General features: G+C 38.9%; 1 protein-coding gene across 1 annotated transcript in view; it reads right to left on the bottom strand.

The window, feature by feature from the left end:
• Window positions 1-18,234, bottom strand: part of LOC124545063 (ubiquitin carboxyl-terminal hydrolase 32) — a 230,329-nt gene that overhangs the window by 97,139 nt on the left and 114,956 nt on the right. The window contains exons 17-21 of the mRNA XM_047123861.1: window positions 8,920-9,025; window positions 8,653-8,826; window positions 8,402-8,576; window positions 5,281-5,432; window positions 5,005-5,200 (exon numbers count right to left, since the gene is read on the bottom strand). Of these exons, the coding sequence (XP_046979817.1) occupies window positions 5,005-5,200; window positions 5,281-5,432; window positions 8,402-8,576; window positions 8,653-8,826; window positions 8,920-9,025 (803 nt within the window). The remainder of the gene's footprint in view (window positions 1-5,004; window positions 5,201-5,280; window positions 5,433-8,401; window positions 8,577-8,652; window positions 8,827-8,919; window positions 9,026-18,234) is intronic.

The raw sequence follows: 18,234 nt of genomic DNA on the forward strand, positions 1-18,234 counted from the left end.
ATTTATGTAATCTTCAAATATCAGTCTTCAGAAAAATGACAATATTATGAAAAAGACAGATTGTTACTGACCATATTGCAAAGATGTTGAGCCGCAGAAATGCATTACAAAAAGGTTACTAACCATGTAAGCTTTTGGCCCCAGGGTCTTCTTCTGAATTAGTCAATGTGTGTGTACACACACACACACACACACACACACACACAGATTTGGACAAATGCAACTTGCACAAACATGACCACTGTCGCTGGCTGCTGAGGCCAGACTGTGAGCAACTGCACATGGTGGGAGAAGCAATCTGGGTGGTGGGGGTAAGGAGGAGACTCGGGCACAAAGGGGGAGGGAGACTAGGGTACAGATGGGAGGCAGTATAGTGCTGTTTCTGGGAGCATACAGGGGCAAGGTGGGGTGAGGTTAGGGCAACTAAGTGCATTCAGGAGAGTGGGAGTGGGAGTGGAAAAGAAGATACGTAAAAAGACAGAGCACTTGTGGAATAGAAGGCTGTGGAGTGGGAACAGGGAAGGAATAGTTGGGTAAAGGACAGTGAGTATTTTGTGGAATAGAAGGCTGTGGAGTGGGAATAGTTGGGTAAAGGACAGTGAGTAATGTAGGTTCAGGTCAGGAGGGTTATGTGAACAGAGGATAAATTGCAGTGAAGAGTTCCCACCTGAACAGTTCAGAAAAGCTGGTGTTGATAAGAAGGATCCAGATGGCTGAGGCTGTGAAACAGTCATTAAAATGAAGACCATTGTGATGGACAGCACGCTCAGCAACTGGGTGGTCCAGCTTCTTGGCCTCAGTTTGTCGGCAGTCATTAATGCAGACAGACAGCTTCTTGCTTGTCATGTCCACGCAGAATGCAGCACAGTGGTTGCAGCTTAGCTTGTAGATCACGACTGGTTTCACAGGTAGCTCTGCCTTTGATGGGATAGCCGATGCTTGTGACCGGACTGGAGAAGGCGGTGGTGGGAGGATGTGTGCAATAGGTCTTCCATCTAGGTTTATTATAGGGATATGAGCCATGAGGTAAGGGGTTGAGAGCAGGGGCTGTGTAGGCATGGATGAGGATATTGTGTAGGTTTGGTGGGCAGCAGAATATCACTGTGAAACTGGTGGGAAGAATGGTGGGTAGGACATTCCTCATTTCAGGGCATGATGAGAGGTAGTTGAAACCCTGGAAGAGAAGGTATTTCGTTGCTCCAGTCCTGGTTGGTACTGAGTCACAAGGGGAATGCTCCTCTGTTGTCGGACGATGGGATTTTGGAAGATGAGGTACAACTGGAGAGATAAGGCATGGAAAATCTGTTTCTATACAAGATTAGGAGGGTAATTATGGTATGTGAAGGCTTCAGTGAGCTCCTTGGTATATTTATATAGGGACTGCTTGTCACAACAGATGCAACGGCCACGGGTGGCTAGGCTGTATAGAAGCATTCTTGATATGGAATGGGTGACTGCTGATGTAGCCATCTTGAGGTGGAGGTCAAAATCAAGGAAGGGGCTTGTTGGTTCAGCAGGACCATGTGAAGTGAATGGGGGAGAAGTTGTTGAAGTTCTGGAGGAATGTGGACACATCATTCTCACCCTCAATCCAGATCATGACGCTGTCATCAATGAATCTGAACCAGAGGTTTGGGAATCTGGTTGTTAGGAACAATTTCTCTAGATGGCTCACGAATAGGACTGTGTTATGCAGGTGCTTATTGCCATACCCTGGATTTTTTTGTATGGGATGCCTTCAAACGAGAAGTAATTGTAGGTGAAGATGTAGTTGGTCATGGTGACTACAAAGGAGGAAGTAGGTTTGGAATCCTGTCCTGCCCTCTCTCCACCTCGTCCCTGTACGCTCCCACAAACTGCATTTACTGTCCCCAACCAGTACTGAGCTCTCCCTGCCCTTCCCACCTCGGCCTCCTCCTTACCGCCACCAACCACATCACTTCTCCCACCGTGTGCAGTTGCTCACAATCTGGCATCTGCAGCCAGGGACAGTGGTGGTGGTGGTGGTGGTGATTTTTCACTGATTCATTTGGTCTTCAGAAACAGATTAATGTACAAAACAGTTCTTGGCATCACTGTTGTTGTGTCATGAAGAACTGTGAGTGTTTTTGGTGGATAGTATGCCATACCTTGTTTGACTGTTTGTGAGGTCTTCTTTTTGAGAGTCTATGGAGATGCATCATAAAGCGAAGTTCACTTACACAATTCAGCCATCAGTCTCTGAAACTGATAAATTGCGAACCCCCCTTTTCAATATTTTGAAAGAAATTAATGGAGAGTTTGAACTGAGAATTTGAGAATCTTTTTATGAATCCCCAAATATTTTGACAGCATCAAAATCAGGTAAATTAACGTCTGAACAAGTCAAAAGAAATTTGAAATATGTTTACTTTCTCAGTGTGGGTATAAAAAAAAAAGTTTTGTTGTATTTACTATTTTCAACTAACAAAATAGATGTATGTGACATGGTACACTAAAAAGGTAAAAGAACAATAATTTCCAACATAATATAACAGTTTAAAACATAAACCAAAACACAAACTAAAATAATGCAAATCATAACAAATGTTTAGATATTTTAATTAGGTATGTTCCACGTACTCTGACAGCACACTGTGTACACCTTATTTGCCAAATATTGTAATACAGAAACTAGCTTTATTAAACATGGACGTATGTATGTATCTGGCATGAGAGCTTCTTTAATTTATGTTGTAACAAAAGTTTCCATTTCACAAATAGCATTAATGATGGTGGAGTTAATTTACAAATTTTTAATTTTCTTCAAAAGTTGATTATGTATTTTTCAAGAATGTTTTACACTTCAACTTTTATGAAAAACACTTTTTTTTATATATATTTCACAGTTTCGAAGCTACTCCCTCTAAACCTAATATGCCAAATTTCTTTCGGGGAGTGTTTTATCCCTTCAAAGTGAAATTGACACAAACAAAAAATAGGTATTGCATTGTTTTCCCCCCCGGCACACCCACCAAGTTACATCAAGACAGTTTTTTGACACTTGGAAATGTTCCCTTGTTAGTGAATTCTAGAAAAGCTTACACAATTTTTTACGTTTACAAAATATTTTTCTTGCTTACATGCCTTATGTTCAGAATTGAAATGCATTAACTCATGTGAAATACAATCACACTTTTGAAGCTGTTTTGTACATGGGAGTCTGATTCTCTAAAGAACCAGGTGTGAGAAATTACAGGTATTAAATAACTGCAAATAATGTGTCATATTTCACAAAGTTACTGGGGCACACCACACACAACAATAGAAAATACGGGACGAAACAGAACAGATTGGTACTCATGACAGCACAGGCAATTTTTTTTAATCAGACCAAGAAACACACACACACACACACACACACACACACACACACACACAAAATCTTTCCAATCTAGATGTTTCTAACAGCTTTCCTGCTCTGGACACGTGAAAAACGTGTACGAACAACCCAAGGGGTCTACTAACAACCCAAGGGCTGTAGGAACACGCTGACAAGACGGGGGGAAATATGAAATGATGGTATGGCATAATGGCTGGAAGACTGTCTGGCATTGTTTGTTCACCTAATGCAAGTCTCCCTGCCGTAACTTCAGCAAATTGCACGTTGATGAGGATGATGAACTGAAGATGAGGACAAATCAACATTTGGCTCAAAGTCGATAAAATGTCTATTGTGGCCAGCAATTAACCACCCCCTCCCACATGCCAGTCAGCCATATTTACCACCCACCTACTGAGGCAGACAGGTAAAATAGTGCAGGTTAAGACGAGTAATAGTAAGAGGATTAAAAAGACAAAGATGATTCTTTTCCTACGAAGGAACCATGAGAGGGGGATATCTGAATTAGTACATAACTCCTTGGGTAACAGATAAAAGGTAACTAGTACTTTTAAGTCAAGTGCAGGGGCCCAGTAATGTCACTTGTGATTTAGGCTCTTTGGGAATGTCGCAAACAGCATGGGCCGTAACCTCAAAATGCAACTGCAGATGACATCACACTCCTTGTTGGAAATACTCCTCACACAAATGTGACGATCGTATCACACTCGAGTGATGTGACAAGCCCTGAATCAAGTATTCTGTCAAACGTGTAAATGCATAGCTTCACGAGTTGCTCTGTCGCACCATGCACAGCACGTTCTACACCTAAATGTTTCCAGTGTGAGGTTACTTGCACGACTAATTGCCAGAGCTGTTCAGTGTAACCAAAACAGTATCTATGCAAAGCCAGCAATTTGCAATACTTTCACGAGGCTTTTTTTTAGGGTAAATGTTTCCTAAAGTGAGAGCTTCCAAATAACTATAGAGACAATTACAATACTAAATGGAGAAACAAAACATTTGTACCAAATAGATCCTGATTTTCCTTGTTTATAGACATCTAATAGTGGTCTGTGTACAGTTAAAATAATTTATTTAAAGTATTAGATAATACCACGGGCTGAGTAGTATGTAAGGAGAAGTTTTTGAAGCGGCTGGTTTCTCCTAAAACACATGCATCAAATAATCTAGGAGTAATTACTGTCATTATCAGTTTGAGTTCATTATCACTGGTCACAATATGTTTTTAGTATACTTTACAGAAATAGCCAGCAGTGGTTGTTTCTACCTATCAATGTATAACTTGACTCATTCCACTTCCCTGAAGGTACTCCTTCAATATTTTCATGTTGATATCTAGCAAACATTTATGAGAATAAATGCAGAATGAAGAAAACAGTTGAAAAATAATCCCAAAGGCATTACACTTTTCCATAAAATTAATTTCTTTAAACAGGTGGAAATTTTGAATGGTTTAATTGTGGATAGGACTACAGTTACAAAGAACAACGTCCTGTCTTTTTAAGTCTTGTAGATTGTAGTAGTGTGTAAAATAAGGGGCTGTGTCCCTTCACTGTCTAGAACAATCACACCTGTTAATTATTTTAATGATAATGCAAGGAAATATTGTGATGCCAACATATATAATAATTTGCACTGACCTGAACCCAGTGGTGGTGGGCGTGGTTGTACAGACCGCTGGATTGCGACAAATGTTTGTCCATCTCTGTTAGAGCGTTGTGAGCAAATCGAAAGTCTTTCTTCCTCTCCAAATAATGAACCAATCTCAGGAAGCTCATAAGCATAGAGGCAACCACCGACCAAAGTTTTTATCTTTTGATCATCTGGTGGTACAGTCTGTTCCATCAAACATATTTAAGTTATGTCATTTAAAACACTTTAATAAATTACACTGTGAGGATTAATTTGTCGAGTACCTTTATTTGGGCAGCGGTTACTTCTGCCAGTCTTAATAAGTGAGCTGGTATGCCACACAACGGTGACAATGCTGCCTTTATGCTGCTGTATTTCTCATCCATGTTCAATCTTAGGCCATATTTTACAGGAACAGATCCATCCAATCGCATTACTGCAATAATAAAAAAAAGTTACAGCATCAAAATTGTACAAAAGGAAATAATAGCCTAACAAAACAAATAGTAAATGTGGAATGTGCCTGAATATATGCAGTATAATAATCAGCAAAGAGTATATTATCTTCCTGTTTCTGATTGGAATGTTTTATTTTTCAATACATGAATGAACTGTGGCACTTAAAAAGTGTTTCTACAACAACAATAACTGTTGGGTAAGCTTGGTGACCCCCTTGGCGATATTTGAGAGGCATAGGCCATGTGCAGGCACTGGCTTTCACCTTCTCCCTTCCATTGTCATCGTCGTCGTCATTCAGCACCAACATAACACTACACTACACATGCATCCATTATGCTCACCTACACTGTACAAATAAACACACAACAGAGTTCTCACTTATCCACAAGGGAAGGGGCGAATGTGTCCAGAGGAAGAATGCTGTATCAACAGGTGGCTGAACGTGCCCCATGTGATACTGCTGCCAACAATGTTATCCAACATTTACATTTATACATTTCATAACATGTAACATTGGAAACATTACATATAAGTACGTACTTGCAAAAAATCCAGTAAAATATGGGAGCTTCAGATCAACTACTGGACTGTGTCAATGGTTTACTTCTATCACATAGAGTATGAATATAAGTCACGAAACAACCCAACATAATTATTTTGGAGAGTGATAAACAGTGTGCAGTAACTGAATTTTGAATTTAAAGATTTCATTCACACATGGGGCACCCTCTCCTTCAGCACGACAATGACAGACCACACGTGAGCGCAGGAATATCTGCAACAATGCTATACCTTGCATTCACTGTCAACAATCATCCTCCATACAGTCCCGACATGGCCCCATCCAATTTTCGTCTGTTTCCATAACTTAAAGAATACTTTCAAGAACTTCACTTTGATAGTGATGATGCAGTGCAAGTGGAGATGAGGTTGTGGCTCCATCAGCATTCTCGAGTGACGGTATCATATCTACCAACTTAAAAAAATTGGGAGATTCAGTTCTAAAAATCAAGAGGTATTCAGCTTCTTTTCAGTATAGTCTCAAGGCAAGTGATCTCTCTATGAGATCACAGAGCCATATAATGGCTACAAAAATGCAAATGAGCACACTAGAAGTACGCCACCCACCAAACAGATTTGTAAAATAAGAGAAAAGCAACCACTTAACTATAGCAGAGCAGTGCATGGTGCACAGAAACCCACAATAAAAGGCAGTTATAATGCCACTTATATCACTTATAATACTTTGACCATAATTTTAAATATTGTTATTTTCAAGTTTTTAAATTTGTGTTTTCTATTATTTCTTTCTGTGAGTCATGCATATGATTGCTTTAGTTATCATTTTACACATTTTTCCATCCAGGCATTTCCATTATTGTTATACCCCTTAGCTGTAGCACAACCCAGGTAATTGGTACTAGGTTGGGATTCATTTATCTTTTTATATATTTATTTTTTTGCATTTAAGTAAAATCATACGACTGCCTTAAAAGATTTCACCACATATAAACAAGTCCAAACAGGACAGCATTGAGGAATATGAGTATACAATCTACAAAATGTGCAGTAATGAGGAAAAATGGAAATGCAAGCAGGAATGTCAACAATGTAGGAAAGACATTGTTACTTATCATAAAGAAGGCGTGTTAAGTTGCAGAGAGGCACAATTGAAAGACATTTACGGAAAACTTTCAGCCACAGCCTTCATCCACAAAGGGGAAACAGACACCACTCATACACATAAGCGAACACCACTCATACACACGACTGCCAACTCCAGCATCTTGGGCCAGGGTGCTTGCTTGTGTGTATGAATGGTGTGTGTTTCTCTTTCATTGATGAAGGCTGTGGCTGAAAGCTTTATGTTAAGTGTCTTAATTGTGCCTGACTGCAACTGAATATGTCTTCTTTATAATAAGTAGCAATCTGTCTTTTCCTACACTGTTGAAAAATAACAATCAATATACAGGACGGGCATGACATCCTGATTTCTATAAACTTAAATAGATATATTTACTAAAATTGACTAATGAATGAAGGGCTTCTGACCATAGGCAAAGAAAAAGAGAGGCGGATTTTCTTAACAAATGACTTGACTCTGAACATAATTAGCTAAAGATCAGGAGAAATAATGGAATAACCAAAGATGGGAGAAAAATGTGGAAAATCTGGAGTTTACTGTCTAAATTGGGAGTGCTGGCAGGTGTAAGGTATCAACGAACTGGTCTTTCACTAGGAGAAATGTGTTTGTCACTAGGATGGCTATGCTGGGAAATAAATATGTAGGAATGGAGTATAAAGCTGTAGAATGTTAGCAACTTTCATTTTACTTAAAAAGCTTTTAAGAGTTTTCACATCGAAAATACAGAGGCAGTACTTCTCAGCATGCCCTTTTGTATTATTTAGGGCATGCTCCACATTTTATCTTACATAAGGCTGACTTAGTGAAAGGTTCACATTTATTTAAATTCTGAAGAATCAACTTCTTTAGGATGTTGTCATTTTGGAAACTGATGCCTTCTTTAGTGTGTTTTAAAGATGCATGCAGTTTAGTCACACTACACCTAGGTAAGGTAATAGGGCCTAGCTATTCTTTTAATATTTTTTTGCAACTTCTTTTTGAAGTATAACTTTATTTTTAGCTATTACATTCTCTGAATTATTCTTTACTCTGTATATTTTTGACTTATGATGCGGCACTGTTGTTGAGTACTTACATGTTGGTTCAAGTTTACATGTAATATTTCCAACGACACATGTTATGAAACATTTACTAATTGTGGTTATACTGAAGAACCATTTGCTAATGACCTCAGTATAGCAAAAACTTGACAATCAACAAAAGAAATATGATGCTGTCTTATGTCTGTGGATGAAAGCACCAGACAACATTAATGGATAAGAATTAGGAAATAATATGTACAAGGGTAAAGCCATACTCACCAATAACCTGCACATGGATGTAGCTCTCCATAGGCAGTGGTAATGAGAGGTAGTTAAATGGATCAAACCTCACACTCTCATGGCCACACACTTTACATGTCACTTTAGACTTGAGTTGGCCATGAAACAGGTCCACTATAATCGACTTGTTCCGAAGAATATGATTTTCCCAGGCCTTAAACAATAATTAATATTTAATTGTTATGTATCAGTGCAGATGAAGTTAACAGTAACGCAGTTTGCTACTATACCTCTTGTGCCACTATGACATCAGGTCTTCCATCACTGTCTTTGAGCTCTACATAAGGTCTATCATGCACCCTATTAAGATCTTCATGTAACCCATCGAGAAGAAAGGCCAACAGCTCTTGTGAATCATGCTGCTGAAAACCATTGAAACGTGGTGCATACTTTCCTATTGTCCACTGCAACCGACAAAATTCCAAATAAGGTATCTCTGCTTACAAAATCTTTTGTAATAATCCTCAAATATGATGTACTCAGAATTATCAACAAACCCTGAGCTTCAGAGGTGCTATCGTTTTTGCGGTTCCACTCCATATGTCATGGATCAAATCCCCATATCTCTTAGCAATATGACCCTTCATCCCTAGCGGATTTGCTCTGGAACAGGCACAGGAATCTTAATATCTCTTTACTTTCTACCTTTTACATGGTTACAAACCAAATCAGTAATATTGAAATAAATGAAGTTATTAGCAACGGGTGAATGCTACTAAACTATGTTGGCCACAGACGATGATGATGATGATGATGATGATGATAATAACCAAAAATCATGGATGAAGCAATGCGTAAAATACAGGAAAGGCAATCACTTACCTATAGCAGATCGATGCATGGAGCACAGAAACACCTAACAGGCAACGGCATTCACACTAGCTTTTGAGCAATTGCTATTTGTCTAGAAAAAGTACAAACATTCACACACAACCACCCAGGCACACAGGTAGCCAAACAGATTCTCTCATGGCCACAATAAGACTAATTATTGATACTCTGTTACTGAAAGCAGTTTCCTGAGCCGACAGGAGTGAAGAGGGGGTAGGAGAGGACACAAGAAGGGGTAGCAGGAAAGAGGCAGTTCTTTGAGTAGATGACTGTGTGGCCACACATCAAGGTGAAATGAACACAGAGGACACAGCACACAAAGAGGCAAGAACATGAAGATGGGGAGAGGGGACAGAGGGGGGTGACTGATGTGGAGGGGGTGGGGAACTTAGGTGATTTTGGGGGAGGGGGGGGGATGAAGAAAAAGGTGAAGATCCCCCTGACCTAAGCCCCAACTAAGCTGTTCAAGTGATTTTTCCCTTCTCTCTTCTGCCCACACTACTCCTACTCCATCCCCCCCCCCCACTACCAGAGTGGCAGTGGCATTCTCTCTCTCTCTCTCTCTCTCTCTCTCTCTCTCTCTCTCTCTCTCACACACACACACACACACACACACACACACACACACAGTTTGTATGCACATTTCTCTTCCTTTTTTACCTCCTGCTTTTCTCCCTTCTCAGTTTCCCCCTCTCCATCTTCCCACACCTCTTCTCGCTGTAACCTCTGTACTCAACTTATCTTGTGCAGCCATGCAGTCATCTGTGCAAAGACCTCCCTCATTACCGGTATCCTCTCTTTGTGGCCTTCCCTACCCCATCCGCACCTCCACCCACTCAGGCAAATCCTTTCAATGATAGAGCATCGATAATTCGTATTTTGATGGCCACAGGAGCACGGTTTTGGATGTGTGTGGTTATTTGTATGAAAGTGCGTACTTTTGCTAGAAACAGAACTGATGTTCAAATGCCAATGTAAGTGCTGTTTTCTGTTACGTGCTTTTGTGCTCCATGCATCGATCTGCTAGAGCCAAGTGGTTGCCTTTCCTTTATTTTACGTGTTGCCCCATCCAGGAATTTCCATTATTGTTATTAAAGCAGATGTGATGGATTTGCCTAGTCATCTGCAATTACCAGTAATTTAATGAATGGAAACTATAATAGGCCATTGCGTACAAGCTTGTGGATACGGCAGCATGTGGAAATATTAATATTTAGAAGAAATCATTAATAACCAGTTGCATATATGTAAGGACAGATAAATAATAAGAAAAAGATAACCATTAAATCTGTTTTGCATCATCTGTACATCATTAATCAATAGTCACCTTCTGTATTGATTCAAGGACAGTAAAATGGCACTCCTCCAAAATATCATGGCAGCAAGTTACTGACACGGTAAAGTCACTGTCTGTCTATGAAACATCTACCAGTTTTTCTAATAAAAAATCAGCACGAAAAGGTTGTGACATCTGTTACTACGGTCTCCAAATCATGATATAACAGATATCATCTTTTTTCGAACACAATTGTTAATCAATCTTCCCACTACATCCATAATTTGAACATGTCAAGAATGTCTTTTTATGTAACTTAAATAGGCTTAGAAATTTACTGCACTTCTTACATAAATACTATACAGCAAAGTGCAGGATTTACAATGTTTCAATTACCAGAAATTCCTCTTTTAATTTAACAAGTAATTTTTTATGAAATAAATAGCACAGTTGTCTCCAAATAGAGATTGTTTATGGTTTTTACAATACTTACCCAAATTGATAAACTACTACATCATGTGTGCTTCCTTTCTTCATATACAAAGGGCTGTCAAACGAAAATGAGAAATTGAAAAAAGTAAGTAAATTATTTATCATTTCAAAAGTAATCACCATAACTGTTAACACATTTACACCACTGTGAGACTAAATAGTCAATACCTTCATGGAAAAATATTTTCAATTTCCTATGGAACCACAATTATACCTGTGCATCTCCTCATCCGGAGAAAATTGTTGACCACCAGCGTCTATATGGATATCACATGGGGAGAGATTCGAACTGTGTGGAGGTGGTTTAAAGGCTCTGCAGCACAACTTCTGGAGTATACTAGGCCTGCCCACATGTTGCCAAGGTGGTTTTGAGTACACTAGAGACGTTTTGCTGAGAAGCACTTACACATTCTCTATACAGTCCTGATCTCCACCCATGTGAGCCTTTAAAAAGCACAGTTGTAAGGTGTAGAATAATTATCGTAACTGATAGTAGTTATTACTCTACAGACTGTAAAGGAACGGTCATGGATTTCAACTGCGTCCATTATGGACAAAATACATTAAAGGATATTTGTGGTTGTCGGTTTGCTTCGGACAACCACAAGTGGTTACAATCATTTTTCCACGAGGTGTTGATGGGTTTCTCTCACAGTGGAATAAATGTATCAACAGTTATGCAATTACTTTTGAAATAATACACAGGTTACTTACTTTTGTCCATATGTCTCATTTTCATTTGACCACCCCTTACACGATCAATGTTCCAAGGTAAACTGTTAACATTAACAATACAGCAAATCATCCAATCATTTCATAGTTTCACAACCAGTGACATTCATGGTAGTTGCACAATTTCACTGTTCCACAGAAACAGAACTAATTATTCAGAATTTCAGAGTTATTGGGTGGTCTGTAGACCACAAGAAATACTGTTGGTTAATGAGGTAAAAATTAATTAATTCTAAGGAAAAAAAAATTCACATGACAAAACTATGAAATTACAAGGGAACAAAATGGCTCGAGTCCTTACCATAGGGTGGCAAAATTTTAAGTACTGCTGACAAACACACATGTAATACAAAAAAACATATCTTCGTTCTCAAAAGTGTTAATTTCTTCTGCTCCTCAGAGAGGAAAGAGGAGTAGACTGTGGGAGGCTGGAAGTAGGGGCAGGACACTTAGACCTCAGGATGAGAGGAAACCACAGGGGAAGACAACGATTCACCAACCTAGCCCTCTTTCCTCACTGAGGAATGAACTAAGAGTTCCAATGACTACATCTTATGTGCTTTCATATACGTTGTGGCGTTTCTACCATATTTATTGCCCAAATTACATTTTTATTTTACTTCTACTTGCTATCAGTTGTATACATGGAAGAATCATGGAGATACTAGAAGGTATCAGATAGATTATATAATGGTAAGACAGAGATTTAGGAACCAGGTTTTAAATTGTAAGACATTTCCAGGGGCAGATGTGGACTCTGACCACAATCTATTGGTTATGAACTGTAGATTAAAACTGAAGAAACTACAAAAAGGTGGAAATTTAAGAAGATGGGACCTGGATAAACTGACTAAACCAGAGGTTGTACAGAGTTTCAGGGAGAGCATAAGGGAACAATTGACAGGACTTGGGGAAAGATATACAGTAGAAGAAGAATGAGAACCTCTGAGGGATGAAGTAGTGAAGGCAGCAGAGGATCAAGCAGGTAAAAAGATGAGGACTAGTAGAAATCCTTGGGTAACAGAAGAAATATTGAATTTCATTAATGAAAGGAGAAAATATAAAAATGCAGTAAATGAAGCAGGCAAAAAGGAATACAAACGTCTCAAAAATGAGGTCGACAGGAAGTGCAAAATGGCTAAGCAGGGATGGCTAGAGGACAAATGTAAGGGTGTAGAGGCTTATCTCACTAGGGTTAAGATAGATACTGCCTACAGGAAAATTAAAGAGACCTTTGGCGAAAAGAGAGCCACTTGTATGAATATCAAGAGCTCAGATAGTAGCCCAGTTGTAAGCAAAGAAGGGAAAGCAGAAAGGTGGAAGGAGTATATAGAGGGTCTATACAAGGGCGATGTACTTGAGGACAATATTATGGAAATGGAAGAGGATGTAGAGGAAGATGAAATGGGAGATACGATACTGCGTGAAGAGTTTGACAGAGCACTGAAAGACCTGAGTCGAAACAAGGCCCCCGGAGTAGACAACATTCCATTGGAACTACTGACAGCCTTGAGAGAGCCAGTCCTGACAAAACTCTACCATCTGGTGAGCAAGATGTATGAGACAGGCGAAATACCCTCAGACTTCAAGAAGAATATAATAATTCCAATCCCAATGAAAGCAGGTGTTGGCAGATGTGAAAATTACCGAACTATCAGTTTAATAAGTCACAGCTGCAAAATACTAACGCAAATTCTTTACAGACGAATGGAAAAACTGGTAGAAGCCGACCTCAGGGAAGATCAGTTTGGATTCCACAGAAATGTTGGAACACGTGAGGCAATACTGACCCTACAACTTCTCTTAGAAAATAGATTAAGGAAAGGCAAACCTACATTTCTCGCATTTGTAGACTTAGAGAAAGGTTTTGACAATGTTGACTGGAATACTCTCTTTAAATGATTAATGGAAAATCTCATAGAGATGTGAAACAAATACTAACAAAGAGATAGAGGGGCTGGCCAGTACTTACCTCAGCTCAGTACGGCCGATAGATACACATAAAACAGAACTGAAAATTTACATTCCTAGCTTTCGGAACTTTGTTCCTTCATCAGGGAGGAGAGAGGGGAAAAAAGGGAAGAAGGGAAAGTGGATTCAGTTACTCACAACCCAGGTTATGAAGCAACAGGGAAAGGTAAACAGGGAGGGTAGCAAGGATGGAGGCATGCCTCCATCCTTGCTACCCTCCCTGTTTACCTTTCCCTGTTGCTTCATAACCTGGGTTGTGAGTAACTGAATCCACTTTCCCTTCTTCCCTTTTTTCCCCTCTCTCCTCCCTGATGAAGGAACAAAGTTCCGAAAGCTAGGAATGTAAATTTTCAGTTCTGTTTTATGTGTATCTATCGGCCGTACTGAGCTGAGGTAAGTACTGGCCAGCCCCTCTATCTCTTTGTTAGTATTTGGAATACTCTCTTTCAAATTCTAAAGGTGGCAGAGGTAAATTACAGGGAGCGAAAGGCTATTTACAATTTGTACAGAAACCAGATGGCAGTTATAAGAGTCAAGGGGCATGAAACTGAAGCAGCGGTTGGGAAGGGAGTGAGACAGGGTTGTAGCCTGTCCCCGATGTTATTCAATCTGTATATTGAGCAAGCAGTAAAGGAAACAAAAGAAAAATTCGGAGTAGGTATTAAAATCCATGGAGAAGAAATAAAAACGTTGAGGTTCGCCGATGACATTGTAATTGTGTCAGAGACAGCAAAGGACTTGGAAGAGCAGTTGAACGGAATGGACAGTGTCTTGAAAGGAGGATATAAGATGAACGTCAACAAAAGCAAAACGAGGATAATGGAATGTAGTCGAATTAAGTCGGGTGACGCTGATGGAATTAGATTAGGAAATGAGACACTTAAAATAGTAAATGAGTTTTGCTATTTGGGGAGCAAAATAACTGATGATGGTCGAAGTAGAGAGGATATAAAATGTAGACTGGCAATGGCAAGGAAAGCATTTCTGAAGAAGAGAAATTTGTTAACATCGAGTATAGATTTAAGTGGCAGGAAGTCATTTCTGAAAGTATTTGTATGGAGTGTAGCCATGTATGGAAGTGAAACATGGACGATAAATAGTTTGGACAAGAAGAGAATAGAAGCTTTCAAAATGTGGTGCTACAGAATGCTGAAGATTAGATGAGTAGATCATGTAACTAATGAGGAGGTACTGAATAGAATTGGGGAGAAGAGGAATTTGTGGCACAACTTGACTAGAAGAAGGGATCGGTTGGTAGGACATGTTCGGAGGAATCAAGGGATCACCAATTTAGTACTGGAGGGCAGCATGGAGGGTAAAAATCGTAGAGGGAAACCAAGAGATGAATACACTAAGCAGATTCAGAAGGATGTAGGCTGCAGTAGGTACTGGGAGATGAAGCGGCTTGCACAGGATAGAGTAGCATGGAGAGCTGCATCAAACCAGTCTCAGGACTGAAGACAACAACAAGAACAACAACTTGCTATCAATAGACAAGAATAGTCAGCAACAGCAAGGGGGGGGAGGGAGGGAAGGAGGGAGGAGTACCATGTACTGAGTTGTTCAACAGATGGTTTTGGAGTGGGGGAACGAGCCTCCTAGAGGTGACTGTATCGGGCTGGAGAACTGTACAGACAGCCAGGAATCGCATACTGAGTGTGGTGTGAAGCAGCACAATGTAGTTAGTTACCATTTATTATTTGAACACTGCTAAGCTTCTCCAGCCACATCCATCAACATTAGTTGCACTGACAGAAGGTTAATAATAATTTCACAAAGTCATTACCTAAAGTAAAAACGTAAATGAGAAGAACATTTTAATTTAGTCATTATTGGTGGGAGACGATGGACCAATCAGGAGCCCACAATGAAAAGGAACGTCAAACTGTTACTGTAACTCATGACGAATTTTCTACTGGGCACAAGCAAGGCAACACGCACTTAGGTGGTCAAGTGGAATATGATGCCGATAATTATTTGTCACAATTAACACAGACTTAGAAAACAATTGTGTGTAACAACTCACTTGAAGTTTTATATCAGGTATGAACAGATTCATCACAAGCTTTGGATGGTATAGTGTAACGAGTTGCCAAAAAAAAAATTTGTCATGGTCAACAGTGTCTTGGTGAACAGCCATATGAAGTTCTGAACATCTTGTAATGCTGTGAATCATTAGAGTGTGTCTTGTTGTGGTGCTCTGAACATAATTAGCTTGCATGGCATTTGATTTAATAAATGAACATAATCATGCTCTTATGTGCATTTCTTGATTACCACTAAATGTTAATGAATAAAAATCAAGTAGCATTCTGTATTTTGATAACTTTATTCCGTAGCACTAAATTTTCTCCCATACTCTCACTTCAATGTAGCACAGTTTGTTGTTTTCCTCTCGAATCTGTGCCTAAAAGGAGAAGATGCCAGTCAGGACGAGATCCACAAGACTACTTTATTAGAAGATGCGAGGTTACGGTTAGTAAACCAAAGTCAGTGATGCAGGGAAGGTGAAGATACATACCTTCATAAACAGTAGTACTGATAAAACCTGGCATTTCTGCAAGGTGGGCAGGGTATTTTATGAAATACACTGTTTAAGGGATAGGTAGGCTAACAATAACAATAATAATAGTAATAATAATAATAATAATGTTTCAAGTACTTCCTCTCCAGATGCTGTCCCACTGCTCTCAGTGGATTACCAGATAAATAATAATAATGATAATAAGGGGATTTATCGACATAAAAAACCTACATTATGGACAGGTAGACAATTTAAGAAAATTCTTTATAGAAACAGCAGAAACTAGCAAAATACACAAAGCAACCACTCATATAAATACATTGGCTACACCATTGCAATTTCATAACCACTTCTACAACCCTTTAGATCACATAACATCAACATCACATCACAAGCGGATGTACAATACTAGCAAATACAGAATACACCAGAAGCATGGAAATGTAGCAAAAATATTACATCAACAACTTGCCATACAACATAAACTAATGAAACAACATGTTCCCACATACACGTATGCACCACAAAATGTACTGGAGAATGATGAATACAAATTATACTGGAACAGAGCCATAATAACAGATAAAACAACAACACATAACAAACCTGACATCATACTCACCAATAAAAAGAAGAAATTAACACAACTAATCGAAATATCCATACCCAATACAACAAATATACAGAAGAAAACAGGAGAAAAAATTGAAAAATACATTCAACTGGCTGAGGAAGTCAAGGACATGTGGCATCAGGATAAAGTTGACATTGTACCAATTATACTATCAACTACAGGTGTCATACCACACAATATCCACCAGTACATCAACGCAATACAGCTACATCCAAACGTTTATATACAACAACAGAAATCTGTAATTATTGATACGTGTTCAACTACCCGAAAGTTCCTAAATGCAATGTAACATATACTGTACAGTTAAAAGGAAGTCACGTTTGATGAAGGTTCGCGTCACTTTCCATTTTTAACCAGACACAACGTCTGAGAAAGGAAAGAAATAATAATAATAATAATAATAATAATAATAATAATAATATAAGCATCATCATCATCATCATCATCATCATCTTCCAGCGCCAGCCAGTGGACTGCGCTTAATTGGTGTGGCAGGAAGTGTTAACAGATAATGGACAATGCTAAATTTAAAAACACGGTTTGCAAAACTATGATTAGACACATTAAAGTGGGAGAAATTTTATATCAGTGCATGAAAAGATCACTGACTTTTGATGTCGATAAAATTTTGAAGAAAAGTGAATTTTTTGTGTTGGTAAAACTTTGAATAGTAGCAGCAAACTTTTTTTTTTGCACCACCTTTATATAAATAATGAGGATTAGTAGTTATTTTGAACATTGAGTTTTTATGACAAAGGAACAGACAAATACCTCAGAAACTTATGAACTGAAGTAGCGTTACCTGATGTTTAGTAATATGTCACGTTAGAACTGTTATGATGGAATAACTTCCACTACAAAAGGAAGTGGAAAACTGAAGACAAACACCCGACAGCATGTGCATTTTGGAGTATGCCGACGACGGACATGTGATATGAGGAGCTGACAATGCAGATCAAAGACAATATCGCTGACTTCTCAGCTTCAGTGGCTTGCAGATTGGTGGCTACAACAGTAGTCTGAACATCAGCATCTCACTGGGGACACAGTTTCCAAGGTGCGAGGTCTCAATTGTGTGATGGCATGGAGATGGCACTTGACACTGCTGTTGTTATTGTAAGTTGCACTTACGTTATTATTAGAGAAAGGGACTTTAATTTTAAGAAATACTAACTTAGAAATGTTGTAACTTAAAACTGTTTCACATTGAGAGTCACTAATAGAGCAACATGGCTTTTGATAACATAAACATTGATAACACTACAATGAAGGTTGATAGTAATGGAGAGAATAATAATTAATTAGTTAATGTTAATGTGGATAATTGGATCACTATCTGAGTAAATATT

Source organism: Schistocerca americana, chromosome 8, assembly GCF_021461395.2.
Source record: "Schistocerca americana isolate TAMUIC-IGC-003095 chromosome 8, iqSchAmer2.1, whole genome shotgun sequence".
NCBI lineage: Eukaryota > Metazoa > Arthropoda > Insecta > Orthoptera > Acrididae > Schistocerca > Schistocerca americana.